Genomic DNA, 20,079 nt, shown 5'->3' with positions numbered 1-20,079 from the left:
GTTACCTGGCTGCAATGTTACCTGGCTGCTGAGAGGTTTCAGAGGGCTGGGGCTTGAGTTGGGCCTCCACAGCTATCCACAGCTCCTCGCACGCCCCACCCCCAGGCTGGGAATGCGGCCCAGGCCATTCCTCATAGATGGACAGACTGATGGCCAGAAGACCAGAGTATCTTCATACAAGGGGGCTCTCTTTCACTCCCCCACAGCCGACCACCACAGAGTGGTGAGCTGGCAGGTCAGGGTAGGGAAAGAGCATAGTGTGCCTTGCCACCTGGGACAGAGTCGCCAAGCTAGCCAGGGGCACTGAATGTTTTCTTTCTTGCCTTTGTGGTCCCCCTATGATCTCCAGCTCTTTTCTGTGGCCTTCTAAAATAGCCATTAATTAAAGCCTGGTAATTAACTTTCTGGTTCAAGTAATATTTTGCAAAGGAATTCCATTAAAGAGTCAATTTGCATATCCTCAGACATAGGGCCCTAGAAATAGGCAGGTTACTTGTGGAGAAGATGACAGGCCCCTTGGCACCCCAGGCGTGGGCTCTGCTAGCACCTGAAGGCACAGGGGATTAAGAACACAGCTGTCCTGTGGCGCCTGGAGGCACCTGGGTGGCTCAGTCGGTTAAGTGTCTGCCTTCATCTCAGGTCATGATCCCAAGGTCCTAGGATCCAGCCCTGCATCAGGCTCCCCTCCCCCACATAAGGCTCCCCGATCGGCAGGAATCTTGCTTCTCCCTCTCCCACTCCCCTGCGTATGCATCCTCTTTTGCTGTGTTTCTCTTTGTCAAATAAATAAATAAAATGTTTTTATTTAAAAAGTGGGAGCTGTTCTGACGAGCAGGTATATGCCAAGCCCGGAAGTTCTCCCCAAGCAGGCGGGCAGTTTGTTCACAAAATTGGCCACCTCAAGGGCACACACCTAGACTGAGACCGCACACAGATGTGCAAGTGTGAGAGCTCAAACACAGAACACACTCTACACACAGTGTATGCAAACGCGCACACACAGTGGTAGCCATGTACACGTAAGAAGACAGACGACAATAAGGATAGCAGTCAACACTCAGTGAGCACTTACTAGACTGAACCATGTCTGTACGCGACCTACAAAAACAGCCACTTCATATGGTCCAGCCCAGAATGACGCACCGGGCACTGTTCCAAACACTTTACATGTCATCAGTCATTTCAAACGCACACTCGTGTGCAAGGACGTTTACATATAATGCACACACACCTTCATGAAGGCAGGTACATACTTGCAAGACATACAAAAACATGCGTGCACAGACGTACACATGCTTACGAGCTTGTGCAAAGAAAAGGCTTCTCCAGCCTTTGAAACCCCAGCCTGGGGCTGATCACATTCCCACTAGCTAATTTCCACCATTCCTAAAAATAATGCCCAGCTCCGATCCCTGGAAGATACACGAGGGAGCCACTGATCTAAAAGGAGGGCGATAAAAATGAGAAAGCAAAAAATAAATTGGTTCTTCCCTACGTCCAGGTCATGTTCGGTGGCTTTCCCCTCCCTCTCCGGAGATGAGGCTCAGAATCACGTGCTTATGTGTGTGGCCTTGGTTAGCCCTGCCCCCCCAAAAGTGCCCATAGGCTCCAAGTACAATGTTGCAGACGGGCTGGGACCTGGTCACCAGGCCCGGCGTCTGTGATAGTCCCACCTCCATGCCTCTGACTGCATGCCTCAGTTTCCATCAACCTAATAGCCCTTTCATTGCCCACCTGCCTTGCAGGGCAGAAGACCTTGCAAAGTGCTGTGTAAATGCCAGGCCTCCTTATGATAATTATCAGATTAAGAATTAAACCTGATTCTCTTATGGAGGGGAGGGGAGGGGAGAAGGGAGAGGAGAGCTGGGTGAGCCCTTCTTGAGGGTCATTAATGAATTCCCTACCACACCCCTTGGAAGGCAGGAGCCCATTTAACAAAGATCCACCTACATGGGGCCTCTGAGAGCTGAGGGAGGCCACAGAGGGCAACTAAGAATGCTGCAAGGGGCTTGTTTAAGAATGTTCAGAAAGCAAAGACAGGATTAGGTAAGACTCAAAAGAACAACAACAACTACTGGCCATTAAACTCCAGAAAATAATATTCAATCCCTAACAAGCAATGAAATGCAAATAACAAAGAAATGCCATTTTTCTGCCTATTTGAATGACAAAGATCGTTTTAATGACACCCAATGTTTTTAAGGATGTGAGGAAACAGGTGGGCACTCTCAAAAACCATTGGGGAATATAAATTACTACAGGGTTTTTCGTGGGGGGCATTTTTAAAATCAAAAACCTGAAACTGTTTATATTCTTTGACCTAGTAATTCCATTTCTAAAAACTGACCCAGAGAAAAAAGAGATGTGAACAAAGATAAATATTCAAATATTTGAATACCAGCATCATTTTTAATTAGAAAACAAAAAAACCACTGGATATAACCTAAACATTTAAATTATTAAAAATAAGTATGGTCTGTAACATAAATGGAACAATGGACTTTTTCCCCTATATTTTATTTACTTATCAGAGAGAGAGAAAGAGACCACAAGCAGGTGGAGAGGCAGAGGCAAAGGGAGAAGTAGGCTCCCCATTGAGCAAGGAGTCCAATGTAGGACTCGATCCCAGGACCCTGGCATCATGACCCGAGCCAAAGGCAGACGTTTAACCGACTGAGCCACCCAGGCATCCCTGGAACAGTGAACTTTTGAAATACACACAGGAGAAGTTTGTCAACTCCACCCCGTACGGTAGAGACAGGAATGAGGATCATTCTATTTCTTATATTCAAGGTAATAATGATTTTCTGCACAACCCTTTTCACCTAGAGACAGCAACATCCAGTTTCTCTCTTGAACCTCAGAAGAACACAGCATGATTGCCTGATACAGCATCTACGTTGTAGATGAGAAAACAGAGGCTTATCTAAAATGAAGTGACTTGGGGCGCCTGGGTGGCTCAGTGGTTAAGCCGCTGCCTTCGGCTCAGGTCATGATCTCAGGGTCCTGGGATCGAGTCCCGCATCGGGCTCTCTGCTCAGCAGGGAGCCTGCTTCCCTCTCTCTCTCTGCCTGCCTCTCTGTCTACTGTGATCTCTGTCAAATAAATAAATAAAAATCTTTAAAAAAAATAAAAATAAAAATAAAAAATAAATAAATAAATAAAATGAAGTGACTTTTTCCCACTGATGGTAACTCTCACTTACTGAAAATGCTAGTCTAGCCTCTTTCACATATTATTATTTATTTAATGACATTTAAGAAACATTTAAGAAATGTGCAAGACCTGGTGTTAGTTGCTTAGGAAATAGCACCAAATGGGACACTTTCTATTAAACACATGCCAAATATATTAACATTAATGTTTCCAATCATATTATCATCATGAGACCCATTTCGCAGATGTGCAAACTGAGGCTCAGGAAGGTTACACTACTTGCCCAAAGAATGCCTGGCTGAAGCCAAAGATCACACACTTCCCATTATTCCCAGAGACTGTCTAAATTGCACAATCATCTCGACGTCACCCAGGGGAAGGTAGAGGACCAGACACTCCCTGTCTATGGGAGAGAGGCCAGAAAGGCCAGGCCCTGATCAGCTCCTCCTGCTCCTACTGTCAACAACTAGAGCAGGAAAACGGATCCCACCTTCCATTCTCTGTTTCCCATTAAGCTTCCCCTCCCCTCCCCAGGGATAGCCTCACCCAAAGGGACTGAACTGATTGCTGCCTACTCTGGGCCAGTTGAGGGTTCCTGAAGGCCCCCACCCCCACTTCCAAGTATCTCCCTCCCTAGCTTTACTCTGCCTGGAATCCCACCATTAGTAACTTTCAGGTGTGGGAACTCCAGGCAACACACATATTCCTGAGAAGGGGTCATCAATCTCTTAACTCCGCACACAGCAGCCCTGCATGCCTGCGCCTGGCTTGCCCACGTTTACAGGATTAGCTCTGCACCAGGCCAGCTGGGAAGAATGGGAAGTGGGGGTGCAGCCACTTCAGAGTAACTACAGGGGTAGGGGGATGGGTTGAGAGCCAGCGAGGGCATACTCTCAGCACCCATGGGGGGGCCAGAGTCACACAGAAACAGTAGCATCGAGGAAGTGTAATATTGCCAGCTGACCCTCCTAGCTACTCAGGAACATTAATAAATGAGTGACTTGGAAATTATCTTCTGGGAAGACAGATTCACCACATCCTAGATGGCTTTTACCAACATTAAGACAGCTTGTAAATGAAGCAGCAACATTTCCAGCCTGCAAAACAAAAATGCTTCTGCCAACACGCCTTTCACCTGGAAAATCCCTGAGCAGCATTCATTTCCCTTATCCAGGAGACATGATTACCTGTCCTTGGTGCTTACTTCCAAAACGTCCAAAGAAATGAGTGTCTAAGGGGGCCAGGGATTTTGCAGACCAGCTGGAAACGTCCCCTAAGCCATTTCAGGAGAATAAGTACAAAGGCTCAAGCCTGTCCTGTGGCCCTCAAGACTCCCAGGACCCAGCTGTGCCCCCAAGTCCTGGCTGGCCTGACCCCGGCCTTACAATCAAGACACAGGCCCTCTTCCTTAACCAGCAGAACTCAGCGGCCAGACTCCTTTCCCAGGGAGCCAAAAGATCCCAGCACAGAACCAACTGATTTGTAGCCTCCAGATGAGAGAATTCCAGCACAAAAAATAGCCTCCACAACACAGCAGTTTGCAGAGCACAGCAGACGGCATGCAATGAAGCCGCTTCAGCGGCTCTAAAACAGACAGCGTTATCCAAAGTCTGAACCCAATTGGCCACCCCAGAGCCCCACACTCTTCACTGACAGGAGGAAGCCATGGGGACCAGGGCTCACACTTGCTACCCTAGAAGCTCCCGCCCTCCTTCCAATGCCTAGCTCCTCACTGAGGCTGCACTCACCCCCTCCCGGGCCAGAAACCCTGCAGCCCGGTGGGGGTCCCAGGGAACTAGGATCCAAACCCTTCCTCACTGCTAAGCCAAGCCAAAGGCAGCCCATTCTGTCTTTCCAGCCTTCAACAGCACAACCACAGCACATCGGAGTTCAGGAAGGCTCCTCTCCACTCACCTGGGTTTGACCATGAGCGTTTGGGGAGGGGGGTTCCACCAGTTGGTTTTACTCAGTCAACTCCACACAGGACGACTCCAGGGACTGCCCCAAAGAAGCATCTACCCGAAATATCTGCCCATCCATCCCCAACGCAGATGAGAAAGCCATTATTTCTAAGCAAAGCAGTAAAGCAGGAGATCCCAGTCTCCTGACAAAGCCTATTTTAGCTCCAAGGCTGGGTCCAGGGATTTCAAACTCGGTCTCTCTGCCTGTCCGTGAGAAATCCGGGCTCCCTTCCTGTGCCAGAGAAGCCACCGAGCCAGATTTTGTTTATAGAAAATTAATAAGACAATCCCACACCACTGCCAGTGACATTCTGCTCCAACAGCTACTGTTAACACCGTTTCTAGAAACAGGCTTAGAGTTTCCCTCCCGAACCCCCACCACCCCCCACCCCGAACCCCCCAGGCATGTGGCAAGGCTAACCTGACCTGAGACTAAGCTGGGCAGGCCCTGTTAGAGGTCATCTGGGCCATGCCCCGACCTCCAGCCCGGAGCCCGGGTTGCCAGCCAACACTTGCCGGCTTCTTGGTGCAGGCTTCCCGCTGGAGGGAGGTAAACATGGCATGCGTGCTGTCTGCTCCCGGGAGGACAGACACACTCAGAGGCCGGACCGCCTGCTGTCTCTCCTGCTCCCCGGACAACCGACACATGCACACAAAACGGGGTACGTACACAAGCCCCCGCATGCGGGTGCAGAGGGTCCTGACCCCCGCCAAGGAAAGCGCAGAGAAGGGCATGTTCCTGGGGGAGAAAGCCGGAGGCAGGGGCCGGGCGGAGGGAGGAAAGCAGCAAACCGGGTGGCCTGCCGCCCAGACAATAACAAAGATGGGAAGCGAGATTTTCAAAGACGCAGTGGCTGCACCCAGCGCGGAGCTCTGGCCTGGCTGCATGCTCCTGCCAGGGCACGCCTGGTCCCCTGGGGCACCACGGCCATCAGAGAAAGGCTGAGGGTCCTGCCTCGGGCTGGGCTTGGTGGCTGGGGCAGGAGACCAGCTGCAGGCAGCGGTGGGGATGCAATGGAGAGAGCAGCTCTGGGCTGATGGAAATTAAAGGTCTAGTAATTCTCCCCGGGGATGGGAGGGGTGCTCTCCAGGAAGATGCTAGGGGTCAGTTAAACAGCCACTCAACCTTGGGCAGGAGTTGGGCTGTAACTTGTACTCCTCTGCCTGCTGGAACCAACGGGGAGGAGAGACATTTTTATTCTACCTGTGCCTCCCCTACAGGGAGTGCCAACTTGCCAATCATACACAGGGGCACAGCCCTATGAAGGCAGATGCCAGGGGCCTGAGATGTCGGGGCTGAATGCTGAAAAGGCTCCTTGGTGCCTGCCTGCTCTTTCACCTCCACTAGCTGAGCAGGGACACGTTCTAACTGGCACCGGAATCTATCACAGTGCCTGTGCCCAAGCAGAAAGGTGCCGTGGCTGGTACGGCTCAAGGAGGGGGACCCGGGTGGAGAAACTGTATCCGCCCAGTGCCCCCGCACGCGGACAGGATGGCTTGCCCTTGCGAGCTGAAGCCTGCTCTGTTGCTGGTGACTGGGAGCAGGCTGAACCACCTCCTCCCTCTCCTCCTCTGCCCCACAAGCCACCTCCCCCTGGAATTTCCACACCTGCTCCTGGCTTGCCCAGGAAAAGGAAACAGGGAACAGGAGACACCCCTGGGAGTAGAGAGGTGAGGGAGGGAAGCAGCTGCCCCGGCTGGGAGAGGATGAGGCCGTTCTTCCCTAGCCTCAGGCACTGCCCCTGAGCTCCAAGCCCCCAGCACTGCCCTCTCTGCTCACCCCAGCCCCCAGCGGAGCACGCGCCCTACTTAGAGCAGATGTGCCCCCTAAGCGGCCCAGCCCCCTGCTCCTCCCCTCCAGATGTTCACCCTTTTCCTCACCACTGGGTCTCAGCAAAACCCAGCCGAAAAAGCCTTTTGTATCGGACACCCGGGGGCTCCAGAGGCAGGGGGATGGGTCCTGGGGGTGGAGGCGCCACTTCGGTCCCCAGCTCCGGGCACTGCACCTCCCGGGAAACAATGCCCACCTCGGCGAGACAAGGCAGGACTTCTCGGCGAGGGCACTTACCGCCCGGCCTCGCCCCGGACCGCGGGCACCCCCTCCTCGCCCCGCGGGGAGAGAGAAAGGTCCTCCCGCCGTGCACCGCCCCCCATCCGAGGTGGCCCCACAAGTTGCCGGAGGGCGGCGTGCGGTGTCCTCCCGCTTCCAGCGCGCCCCAGCCCCGGCTCTCGCTTTGTCCCCGCGCCCTCCGGGGCGCATCCCGGGGCGGCGGCGCGCGGAGGCCGGGCCGGGCGCTGGTGGCGGCGGGCTCACCTCTCATTGTCCGCGGCGGCGGCGGCGGTGGCGGCGGCGGCGCTCCGGAACCCCGGCAGGATGTGGCGGAAGCTGTGGTTGCGGTCCAGCTTGGGCTGGCTCTTGGTGCGCTTGATGGAGCCCTTGAGGCGGCGGCTGAGGAAGCCCTGCGCGCGGGGCGACAAGAGGGAGAAGGGGAGGCGGGGTTAGCGCGGCGGCGGCGGCGGGCCCGGGACCCGCGCGGGACCCGCGCCCTGGCTCGGGCGGCCGCGCGGCCGAGGGCGGGCGCGGGCTCGGGCTCGGCCCCAGCTGCTCGCGGCCCGCGCCGCCCGCCCGCCCGCCGACCGAGCGCCGACGGCCCGGCCCGCGCAGCGCGGCCCAGCCCACCCCGCGCCGCCCGCCGCCCGGCCCAGCCCGCCACGTCGCCCCCGCCCCTTAAGCCGCTGTTGCCATGGCGACGGCGAGTCGAGCCGCGCCGGCCGCGGCCGAGGCAGCCCGAGCCCCCCGAGCGCGGGGGTTGTTTGGGGGGGTGTGCTGGGGACGAGGGGGCGGGGCTGCAAAGGGGCGGGGATTCCCCCCTCCCACGCCGGGGCCGCGGCGGGTCCCCTCACCCCTTCCCTTGCCGAGGGCACGCCGCCACCCACCCACAGGAATCCACAGCCCGCACCCCGTCCCGGCTTGACACTGTGCCGTCCTCCACTCATGAGGTCCTACAGATGAGGAAAACTAAGGCTCTGAGGGAAGGCGTGTGATCGGTCCTCTGGGGCCAGCGCCTGATAGTACCCTGGCCACCTGACCCCCTGGGCCTGCGTGCCATTCCTTCAGTAGGCGACCCTTAGGGGGAAGCCCCTTGCCTGGAACCTTGGTATTTCAGCGGGGGCAACCACCTCAGGGACAGGGTCCCTAGCACCTAGCTCAGGCAAGGGGCAGAGGCTGAAGGGTTTGCTGAGTATGCCTAGTGCCTGCTGCCACGTCTGAGAGAAGGCTGGGCCTTTGCTTGGCAGGCTGCTGCAGGGTCCCCTTCATGACCCATGCTGGGTAAAGGTCTGTTCCTAGGAGGAGTACGGCAAACCTCAGCAGGGCCCCCATGCAGGCCATTTCATCTGTCCATCTTCACAGAACAGAGCTTAATCCCATCCACAAACCCCAGGAGCTCCTGGTCCCATGGAAGACACAAGGAAGAGACAGCAGGCAGGTTGACTAGTGCTTCCTTTATAGGGGAGGGAAGATTTAGGGGCTCAGAGCCATAGCCTGGGATGTCCAGGACTCGCAACTACAGAAGGCTAGAGGAAGAGGAAAACTCGTGGAAGGCAAGAATTCCCTGGGGGAGGAATTGCAAGGAGTTTTGGGGTCTCACCCCCCACCCCAGCCTCAATTCCAGGTGATATAAGGACAGAAGCAAAGGGGAGAAGAACTCAGTCTGAAATCGAGTATGCGATCTGATCACATTTCATCTGTCATACAATAATCCAGAGGTAGACCTTTGCTATAGGCCAAGCCCTAAGCGGGATCTGTCCATCTCCGCACCCCAGCACCCTAGTCATGATGAGGTGAACCCTTAGCTGGACACATCATCTCATGTCCCCCACACAAACCAGAAAATGACAGAAACCCATTACTTCTTTCTGCAAATGAAGAAATTTTGCTCAGCAGAGAGGTAAGATGACTTGCCCAAGGACACACCGTTTCCAGGCTAGCCTAATGCCAGAGTTTTTTCCAGAGGACCGCCACCCCCACCCCCACCCCACCCATTCTCTTCAGAATTTCCCTTAACTCTTCCTCTCCCTTGGTCTCTCCCATCCAGAGGAGACCTGTCCCTGTGGCACCCACCAGAACTCTGCACATCCTCCAGGACCGCCGCCAATCACCACCTCATCCAGGCCTTCTCAGGCAGTGGGGTCCAAATGCCTCTACTTGGCAGCTCGGTGTCACCCAAGCTACTCTAATCAGCTGTAGTTCACCAAATATCTCTTAGGAGTCAGGGACCACAGGTGGGACCCTCCTCCAGAGAGCAAACCCCAATGGAGAGGGACCACAAAGGGTGGCAGGCCCAGGAGCAGTAGGCTCTCCGGGAGCCTCGGCATGAAGGCAGGAATCTGCACTTCTGTGTAAGCTCTGGGCGCCCCCAACCTTGGCCTCATGCCGGTCGGCGGGGAGGGGAGATGCACCTGGCAAACTTGGAGGGGTTCTTCTCTCACAGGTGTTGTCAAGCAAGTTCCCCAATGGGCTTGTACTTTGTCTTGGTTTTTATTTTCTACACCGAGAGAAAAATTTCACAATTTTTACACTCTTGTGGTACAAAGAACCATGAGGCATTTTTCACAATTTATGTAGTCATTAGGAAGCTATTGACAGCGTTATCCTATTTCTGAGGGTTTTTTTTTGTTTTTTGTGTTTTTTTTAAAAGCCTTCTTCCTTCTAGGAGGTTGAGTGGGATGAGTGTCACTTCCTCTTCCCCACCTCTCCCCTTAGGGCTAGACTTAAGGCTCCTCTGACAAGCTGCCTCCTTGTCCCCCACCAAACCTACCATGACCTTGGGGTCTCAGACTCTCTGGAACATTCATTAACTCATTCATTCACATTTATCCAGAGCCTCCTATGTGCTAGACACAGTAACCAACTATAAGGAAGCAGTGTGCAGATTAATAAGAGGACAGGAGGCTCTTACCCATTGGGAGAATGATTCTTTTTTTTTTTTTAAAGATTTTATTTATTTGACAGATCACAAGTAGGCAGAGAGGCAGGCAGAGAGAGAGGAGGAAGCAGGCCCCCTGCTGAGCAGAGAGCCCAATGCGGGGCTCGATCCCAGAACCCTGGGACCATGACCTGAGCTGAAAGCAGAGGCTTTAACCCACTGAGCCACCCAGGTGCCCCGGGAGAATGATTCTTTAGGAGAATGGGGAAGGTCCCTGTTAACCCTTCGTCACACCCTGAAGGACCTTGTTTTCACTAGAGGACCCAACTCAGCGCTCTGCACATAGCGGGCTTAGCAAATGCTCATCATCCCAGAAAGCCACAGCTGGAAGGGGACTCAGAGCCAGAAGACCGGATAAAAGGGTGAATGAGACCCAGAGAGGGGCAAGGACTTTCCCAAAATCACACAGCAAGGTTAATCAAAGATCCCAGACTCCCTACTCTGCCCCGCCTCACAGCTTGCTTACTGACCTCTTTCCTGTGCTTCTCAGCCAGCCCTGGCCTTGGATGAAGAGAGATGAGCTTTTTCTCCCTTACCCTCATGGGCAGGTCCAGGGACGTGATTGCTGGAGGCAGCTGCAGCTCCAAATTCAAGAAGCATCTTCCAGTCAGAAAATCTTATTCTAAACCCAAGTCAACCTTAGTGAGAGGGAGTAAGCAAACTGTGTCCCTTCTTTCAGAAAAACAAGGTTCTTGAGGTCCACTTTCTAGGACTGCCACGGAGCCAGTTCTGAGCCCTGGTTTGCCTGCCCCCCTCACCCCCACTCCCCATTCTCAGCTAGCGGCCTACTCCCAGCCTCAGTGTCCCTCTCTGTAAAACACACTCATGATGATCCTACTTTATAGCGTTGTGGGAAGGCAAGCTATCGCCAGTAAAATAGTAAATATTCAGCCACTACATGCAATTATTGCCAGTTTTACTATTATCATTACTGCTGTTGGCGGAAGCACAGACACCGACTTTTGCCCTGAGAAGGCACATGACCACCATGGGTGGGAGTCTGTCTGGGCTCCCCCGGGGGCCTGAAGGCTGTCTCGCAGCAGGGATAGGCTGGTGTCATGCCTGTGGATGAATGGACACGCTTGCAAAATGATCCCGGAGCCACGGAATGTCATCCTGCTTGGTAGTTTTGAGCGCTTTTTTAAACAAGCACTTTTTTCTACAGCAACCTCACAGAGACTCCCAGTGTACAAAGTGTGCGAGCTGGGGGCGGCTGGGGCTGCTCAGAGGGAGGCCTCAGCTTTCATTCACCAGAGCAGGGACTGAAAGCTCAGCGAGCCGCCAGCGCACTCTGCGAGGACGGAACCTGCCAGATGGGATGTACAGCCTCTACGAACCCAGCCCATGGCCACGGTCCCCTGTGCCCGAGGCTGCTGCCCTCGAGACTGGGTGGGGACGGCTGTGTAGCCTCTGCCCCTCTCTGTGATGGCCAGCTGCCCTTTCCAGCCAATCCCCACGGGTCCCCTGGGTCCCCTGGAGGGAAGGACCCCAGTTCTCAGCAGCTCCCCCACCCATTTCCTGCCACTATGCCACCATCCTGACATCCGGCCCTAACCTTGCTCACCCCCCCCCCCTTCCTTGGGATGTTCTGAGAAACTTTCTCAAGGGCCTGAAAGAATTCTAGACACAGGATTTGTTCATTCCCTCATTTCAGTCAATTCCAAGTGAGGCCGATGGAGAGAGAGGACCAAGTTGTAGATCTCCTACTCTGCTGGGTCACTGCCTCGGAGCACCCACCGGACGCCTCCCAAGCCCTCGGCGGGAGGCCCAGAAGAGCCCCGTGCCTGTTATTGGGAACGCAGGGAGGATGTGTGCTGCAGATTGCGGGTGGGGAAACAGAGGCTCTTAGGTGGTCCAGCTGGGGGCTCTAGCCCCTGGGGTAGACAGGGAGGGGGCCCTCTCATACGCGCCCGCATACAGGCCCCGAAGGCCAGACTGGGAACTGACAGCTCAGCCCCAACCTCCCAGGACCACGGGCCAGACCAGAGGAGAGAAGGGAAGTGCCCTCTCTCCCTGACCACAGGGGAGGGCCTGGCTGCTCAGGGCGGGGACGCCTTGCCCAGGCCCAGCCTCACATATGCCTCACGCACGAGTCACCTAGGCAGTATGGAGGAGACCATGGGTTTGCATTCCAGAACCACCACTTGGCAACCCAGAGGTGGCATGTCACCACTGGTGTTGGAGCCATCTTTGAACCTGAGTGTGAAGCGCCAGGCCCTGTGCCTGGCACATAGTGGGTGCTCTGTCAAGGGCGAGTCCCTCCCTACAACTCCACCATCTGGGGCTGCATCGGCCATCTTGTCTTCACCGCCCTCTCCCCTTCCAACCCCCAGACCAGTAAGTAGGCCTGGCCTGCCTTTGACTCCCACTGAGACCTCGCTCCTAATGGTGGGCTCTCCCTCGGCCCAGGCCCCGCTCCTTCCCCAGCAGCTGTCTCTAAGGCCTGTGCCCAAACAGCCTTCAAGGAAGGAAGCTGTTTTAACAGGTGTGTCTCTCAGGATCTTTCTGCAGCTTTGCACGAATGCCAAAATCACACCCAAAGCACAAGAAAGGGAGGGGAAGACCTCATCTGGAGAGTTCCGCCTCTCTCAACCCCAGGAGAGGAGACTAGCAGGGACACTGGCTGGGCAGGCCGTCCCGATGCCTCGGCAGGCTCAGGCTCCAGGAAGAGGTGCCGCTTCCAGAGTCACAGGGAGAGCTGCAGGGCACAGATCTGGCCCCCAGGCCAACCGACAAGGCACCCAAGGCGCGTGGGTGTGTGTGTGTGTGTGTGTGTGTGTGTGTGTGCAGGGCACTTGCCCAGAGTTACTGAGCAAAGCAGTGGCAGAGCACGGCAGAACCTTGGTGCCCTGTCTCCCCACCCAGTGCTCTCTGCAGCACCCCAGCCTTCAAGAACCTCTCAGCCTCCCCACATTTCCTCTCTCCAGGCCTCAGTTTTCCCTTATGTATCATAACGGCTGGCTTGGGTGATCACCAAGCTCCATTCGGGCACAGACACCCAGGAAGTCTAAGAAACTGGGGCGCCTGGGTGGCTCAGTGGGTTAAGCCACTGCCTTCGGCTCAGGTCATGATCCCAGCCAGGGTCCTGGGATCGAGCCCCGAGTCGGGCTCTCTGCTCAGCTCTCTGCTTCCCCCCCCCTCTCTCTGCCTGCCTCTCTGCCTTCTTGTGATCTCTGTCAAGTAAATAAATAAAATATTTTTTAAAAAGATAAATAAATAAGTAAATTAAAAAAACAAAAAAACAAAAAAACTGAAGCTGTGGGGTGCCGAGTGGCTCGGTCAGTGAAGTGTGTGCCTTCAGCTCAGGTCGTGATCCCAGGGTCCTGGGATCGAGCCCCACATCGGGCTCCCTCCCTGCTCGGTGGGGAGCCTGGTTCTCCCTCTCTCCCATCCCTGTTCATGCTGTCTCTCAAATAAATAAATAAATAAATATAAGAAACGGAAGCTAGAGCAGCTGCCTTCCACAGCTGGGATCTCCCAGGCCGGGCACTACTAGTACCAGCAACTTCTCTGGCTTTGCCCGAGTCCTTCAGATGCACAGTTCCTCCTGCCTGCCTGCCTGCCTTCCCTGTTCCTGGAGCTCGGCCCTCAGCAGGCTGCGGGGCTTCTCTGGGAGGTACGGATCCCTCCAAGAGGGTCCCAGCAGGGAATGACTCACTAATGGTGGAAGGTCAGACATGGTGACAAGGGACAGAAGGGAGGCACCCAAAGCCAGGATTAAGTCAGTGCCTTCCTGGTAGCCTCCTACTCGAAGGCTACCCTCTGCTCACATGACACATAGCCACTGCCTGCTCCTTTGAACCTAAGACCTCCACGCTCCAGCTTACCCGGTGAGGGCAGCCAGATTCCTTGGGTCACACAAAAAAGAACCAATTTATGAGCCATGAGAGTCAGCAGGGGGCTAGACCTTGGCACATAAGGGTCACTCTTGCATTAAACACTCATCGGTTAACCACACTTAAACACGTGGAGAACTGCACACAGTCAGAAACGCACACGAACTCAAGGGCATGCATGCATACAAAGACACTTAAGGGGGGTGTGCCCATGAAGAAACACACACCTCTCCTCACCACCGCCACCCACAGATACACACACATTGACAAGCACACATACAAATACACACATACAGTCGTGAAACATGCAAATAAAGATAAAAATACTCAGGGGTGCCTGGGTAGCTCAGTGGGTTTAAGCCTCTGCCTTCTGCCTTCTGCTCAGGTCATGATCCCAGGAGATTCCAGGGTCCTGGGATGGGGCCCCGCATTAGGCTTTCTGCTCAGCAGGGAGCCTGCTTCATCCTCTCTCTCTGCCTGCCTCTCTGCCTACTTGTGATCTCTGTCTGTCTGTCAAATAAATAAATAAAATCTTTAAAAAAAAAATGCAAATACTTGTCACCACCCTCCCCCAAGAGGCCTGGTAGCAAAGGGTTCCACTGCTTAATGGCTATGGACCCAAGGCCAGTGACCTAACCATCTGAGTCTGTTTCAATTTCTGTAGAATGAAGATAACGGTAGCCACCTCAAGGTTGTTTTAACAAGTCCATGAGATCATGCATGTAAAGAACTTAGCCCATTTCCCGGCACTTGCAAATGTTAGGTACTATCATCATCATGGTCATTGTCATGGTTTTTATTGCTTGGACTTTGACCACCAGGGGACAGCCCTGCCCTTAGCCAGAAGGAAACAGAGGGCAGGAGTTTACCAAAGCAAACTGTGGAACACAAATCGCTTTTGATGGGGGAAGACTGCTGGTCAAGTTTCCTTCAAGGTGTATTCCCCGGGCCTCCCCATGTGCTGAGTCCTGGAAGGGACTTTCCGCCCACAAGGATCCCATTGTCCAGCTGGAGAGGTGGCACTGGCCCTTCCTAGACACTTCCAGGAGCCTCTTGCCTCCCTTTCCCTGTCCATTCTCCAAGGGCATCCAGAGGGGTTCTTGAAAAAGCAGGTCAGATCTTGCACTGACCAGCTCTACCCCCTTTTCACAGCTCCCAGGGCTTGGGGATAAAAGCCTAGCTCCTTGGTAAGGCCCCTACAGCCTCTCATGATCCATCCTCTGGGCTCCAACCCCAGTGTCTTCAGTGGGACTTTCAGAATTACCAGTTCCTCCTGCCACAAGGCCTTGGCATAGGCTGGTCCCACTGCCTGGAATGGAGGCCCCCTTTGCCAAGGGGATCCTGCACACCCTCAGTCTCTCCTCACAGTCTCTCCTCAGAAGCCTACCAGATGCCCTCAGATTAGGCCAGGTCACTCTGCAGACTTATCACAGTCGTATTTATACAGGTGTTTATTTCACGCCTCCCTTCCTCACGGGATTGTGGGGGCCGTGGGGGCCTGGGTTCCCAGTGCAGGACATCTGGCAGGTATTCCTAAACACTTCCTGAGTTAATTAACAAATATTTATGATACACAAGAGAAAGCAGAAAGGTGAGAATATGCTCTGGGAAGTCTTTTAAGGGTCAATCCGGGTGGGCTTTCTGGAGGAGGCAGCTTTTGAAAGCCTAATAGAAACACTGAAAGTGAGGCAGTGGGGGATCCTGCTGAGATTATCTGGAGTAGGGAAGTCACATTCCAAACAGAAGCACAGCACAGGCAACGGCACAGAGGTAGGAAAGCTATAAGGCCGACGGAGGGATCACAGGTCCATCTGACCTCCGGTTACACACCACCACTTGAGCCCAGGCTGATAAGATGGAGCCTAACTCCTGCCTCCCCCCGCCCACACACAGTGCAGAGGACACCCAGGTCCAGGCATCTCCTAAGGAACTCTGCAAGGAAGGAGGAAGGGAATACCCAGTCAGGTAGAGGGTGAGCATGTGCAGGTAGTGGGGGGGAATGAAGACAAGGGAGGCCCTCCTGACTCGTGCCAGGGCCCAGGACCTGCCAGTGCCCCAGGACAGAGCGGCATCAGTGAACAGAAATCGGACACACATTTCTGAGGTCTCCGGAAAGGACGTGATAACCCAGAGCAGTCAGAGAGTGACTCACTGCCCCATAAATCCTCCGGCTAGCCGACACTTGCCTTAGCATAATCAGCCTGTTCCAGAGGTCTGGACGGCTACAAACACTCCATCAGCTCTTTAAGCCCTTGGCCAGCTCTGACCTCGGGGTAGGGAGTCCGGCACCAAGGGCCGCCTGGCTGCAGGGAGGCTGACTCCATCAGGGAGCCTCGCCCCTGCTGCAGGGTCTCCACTTCCTCCCTCTGCCTCCCTCCAGGCCCTGCCTCAGGTCCCAGCACTAAGTCAGTCTTCCTGGGTGACTCACTGACGTCGGTGTTTAGTCGCCGGGTCCTCTGTACGCTCCGCTTGAGCGAACACTCTCGACAGAGGCTGCCTGGCAGAGTGGCAAGAAAACCACATTCAGGGTCAAGAAATGTGAGTCCAAAACCCAGCTCTGCTATTAATAAGAATGAGGGATGTTCCAACATGCTAATAAGAGTAAACCAGATGTACTTATTCAGCCCTGTCTAAGCTTCAGGCGCTGAATTAGAGATTTACAGGATTTACCTCATTAATTCTCACAATCCGACGTGCTGATGAGAGAAAGGAGGCTCAGAGAGGTCAAGCAACTTTCACGGGGTCACACAGCTAGGAAGTGGCAGAGCTGGAGTCAATCCAGTCTGTGCTAGAGCCCAAGCTCTTCCATAATCCCATTACCACACTCTGAGGCTCTCTGTGACTCGCTTTCCCCATCTGTACAATGAGGGGATTGGTCTAGCTGAGGTCTAAATCCTTCCCAGGGTGGGCATATGGAATCTCTCCCCTCCCTGGTGACCCACTTTTGCAAGTGACAACCAATGGGAGGGATCTTCTGGAGACCACAGCTTTCACGAAGGAAGGGTGTCAATGGGGGAGGGGGGAGACTCCAGCTCTGTGCCAGACCACAGGGAGCTTCTGGAAAGTGGGATCCTCTCTCTGATCGGCCCCCAAGCCTCCAGCTGGCCTGGAGTAGCCCTTAAGCCCCCGAGGCAGGGAAGAGGTGGTATCCTGTTTTTCCCTGTGCCAAGAGCCACCGAGGAGGACCAGGACCCCAGGGTGCCCCAGCCCCAGGGACAAGTAAATGTTAGTGGCAGGGAAGGGCAAGAGGCGGGTGACAGGCCCGTAAATCCACCTGAGTGAACAATGCTTTTTAAAGCCCTTTTCACTACAGGATACAAAATGCACCGTTTGGGGAGAGGATTTTATAGGCTCTCTCTCCTCCTGGGTGATTTACCATCTGTAGGCCTGCCTCACCTGGGAGCCCTGCCCCTGAGGGATCCTGGGAACCCAGGAGGCGGAGTCAAGGTCAATTTCACAACAAGGGCCAGTGTCCTTGCCAGGGCTCTGTGCTGGTCTGGGTGACTTGTCCCGACCTCTCCTCCCAAGAAGAGTGGTCACTCGGCCCCAGAGACACCAAGTGGGGCTCTCAGAAGCCAAAAGATCTCTACTCCCCTCCCCTTCCCCAACCTGCACTCACTCACTCACTCTGCCTCTGTCTCTCTCACACACCTTCACTGCACAAGCCCATCCAGGTGCCCACCTCCAATGAGGCCCCGTCTCAATGCCCAGGGTTCAGATAAATCAGAAACAGTCGCTGCCCTTGAGAAAGTCACCGTCTGGTAGATGGTTAAGTCACAGTCTGTGCTCTGAAGCCTAGGGGAGGGGATGCCTGCTGGAGTGAGGGGAGTGTGGAGGGGGGAAGCAGCTCTCAAGGCAGGGAAATGAGGAGGACAGGACCAGCCTATAGAAAGGCCGTGAGGCGGGGACAGGACTGGGGGGGTGCCAGTGGTGGGGGGAGGGGACGGATCCCACCCCCCAAACCCTCTAAGATGCTAGAGCAGGGCAGTAACAATCATGGCTTGGTTTAAGCATTCTTTAAGCAATTCCACAGGATAAGTAACTCATCCCAGTGTGGGGCCTTGTATAGGAAACAGATGTCATTGCTGCCACCTCCAAAGAGGGCCTCCTGGCTTTGGAAACAATTCCCACCCAAAGACTCAGAGATAATTATGTCTATAATCCAACCCAAATGCCACTTGATGTGACGGAGGCAACTGCTTCATTTTCATACCATGAGAGGGTGGGGAAGTGAAGGCATCTCAGCCCTGCCCCCCATAGCCAGTCTCCTGCTCCCCCCCCCCACCCAGAAGAGAGCCTGTGGGGGCCACAGGATGGGGTGGGAGGAGGGGACAGTTCCAAGCCAGGAGTGTTGGCCTTGCCAGACACCTCTTGACCCTTGGGGGCCACGCTGGCTGGAAGCAGGGCCAAGACCAGATGAGGCAGGGAGATGCAGAGCCCCAGGTTCTAATGCCAGCACTGTCCCCGATTCGCTATGTGACCTGGGACAAGGCACCTTCCCTCTCTGAGCCTCAGTGTTCTCATCTATAAAATGGAGAGAACAGCAGCATGGTCGGCAGAGCCTGGGCTGGTGCTGTGGGCCAGGCTCTGCAAGGACTTCATCACTGTCCAAATGGCCAGGGGCTGGCAGAGCTGGGATGCGAACCCACGTCAGTGCGACTTTCAGCCCAGGCTCTGACCACCACCCGCCTCTACCAAAAGACCAGTCTTGCTCCCTTCCAAAGTCCTGGCGAGAATGGAACAGGACACTGCAAAAAGGGGAAGAATGGCCACGATGGAGAGTCTGCTGGCCGGCTTGGCAGACAGGGGTCCTCAGGAAGGCTTGCCTCAGCCTGCGCCTCTGCTCCTGCTGGAAGGCTGCATTTGCCCCGGGCCTTGACCCGCTACAATGGCCCTAATTAGGATCCTCTTCCTGGGTACCCCAGCTCTCCGGCCAACCTCGGTCCAGTGGGCTCAGCCACCAGCGCCAGGCCCAGCTGTCCATAGGTGCTCCTTGATTTGAGTTCTTCCTTCCACCCAGTGGTGAGCTTTGTGGCTAGTAGTTCAGTTCAGCTGGGCCCCAGCAGCCCTGGGCGGGGCACACAAACCCCTGGGACTTCCAACCCTCCTCTGGGCGTGGTTGTCCAGGCGGCCACTCATTGCCCTCTGCTGCCCCCAACTGGTGGGAGGTGGCCCTGCACACACACCTCTGGCTCCCTGGATCCATACTCTGGACCTGGGATCTTGGTCTCTGGCCCCTTAGGTATCATTTTACCCACCTCTACCTCTTGGTGCCTGGGCCGAGCTCTAGAGGCTCTGCCAAAAGCAATGTCGCACTGGGGCAGCAGATGATGGGTGGGGTGGGAGTCTGTCTGTCTACCTGAGGATTTGGGGGAAGGGGTCTGGCGGCAGTGAGCCCCACCCACCAGAATGGGGGACAGAATGGGAGGCTGAATGTCTCCCCTTTGCCAGGCACCGGACCGTCACAGCCACTCTGTGAGTAAGGGACTCCTGTGCCCATTTACAGATGGGGAAACAGAGACTCAGAGTCAGGCAATGATACCATTATTAATGGGGCCAGCAGCCTCCAAGCCCTACCAAATATCACAGCCCGCTCAGGGCTCCAGGCCTGACTTCAGGTTCAGGAGGTTCCAAACAGTCCCGAGTCCGACATCCCTGACTTGAAGAGCATCTCGGTCCACCCCGGCTGCCCTGGCCAGCTCTTTGTGTCTGGTTTGTCTGTGACACTGTCCCCAGCTCCTACATTCCCGCTGCAGGTAAGGAGTCTCTCCCTGTGGATGGTGGACAGAAACCAAAATGATAATAATTTTCCTTTTGTGTCTGAACAGTTTAACAACAATTAGAACAGTTTAATAACAAAATGGCAGGGGTAGAGGAAGGATCTCCCCATCACCCTCTCATCTGGGAAACACTTGCCAGACGTTGGGCTGGGAGACCAGCTCACAGGGCACCATGGAGCAGGATATTGTGAGGAGAGGCAGGAGCACCCATCTGTGGGACCCTGATCTGGGTCCAGTGCCACGGTCCCATCACAGTCAACCACGGCTGCACATCTGACCTCCCCACCCCGGCTGGGGGACCACAGACATAGATGTGTCCCATGTGAACGCACGTTTGATGTGGGCCAAGGGCAGCCAG

General features: G+C 54.9%; 1 protein-coding gene across 10 annotated transcripts in view; it reads right to left on the bottom strand.

Annotated features, from left to right (window-relative positions):
• The window catches only part of DAB2IP (DAB2 interacting protein), a 185,530-nt gene that overhangs the window by 75,831 nt on the left and 89,620 nt on the right, over positions 1 to 20,079 (bottom strand). For all 10 annotated transcript variants that reach the window (XM_082695332.1, XM_082695330.1, XM_082695329.1 and 7 more), the window contains exon 3: positions 7,432 to 7,577. In XM_082695332.1, the coding sequence (XP_082551458.1) occupies positions 7,432 to 7,577 (146 nt within the window). The remainder of the gene's footprint in view (positions 1 to 7,431; positions 7,578 to 20,079) is intronic.

Source organism: Mustela nivalis, assembly GCF_964662115.1.
Source record: "Mustela nivalis genome assembly, chromosome: 13".
In the NCBI taxonomy this organism is placed as follows: domain Eukaryota; kingdom Metazoa; phylum Chordata; class Mammalia; order Carnivora; family Mustelidae; genus Mustela; species Mustela nivalis.
This window is presented reverse-complemented; position numbering and strand designations above follow the sequence as displayed.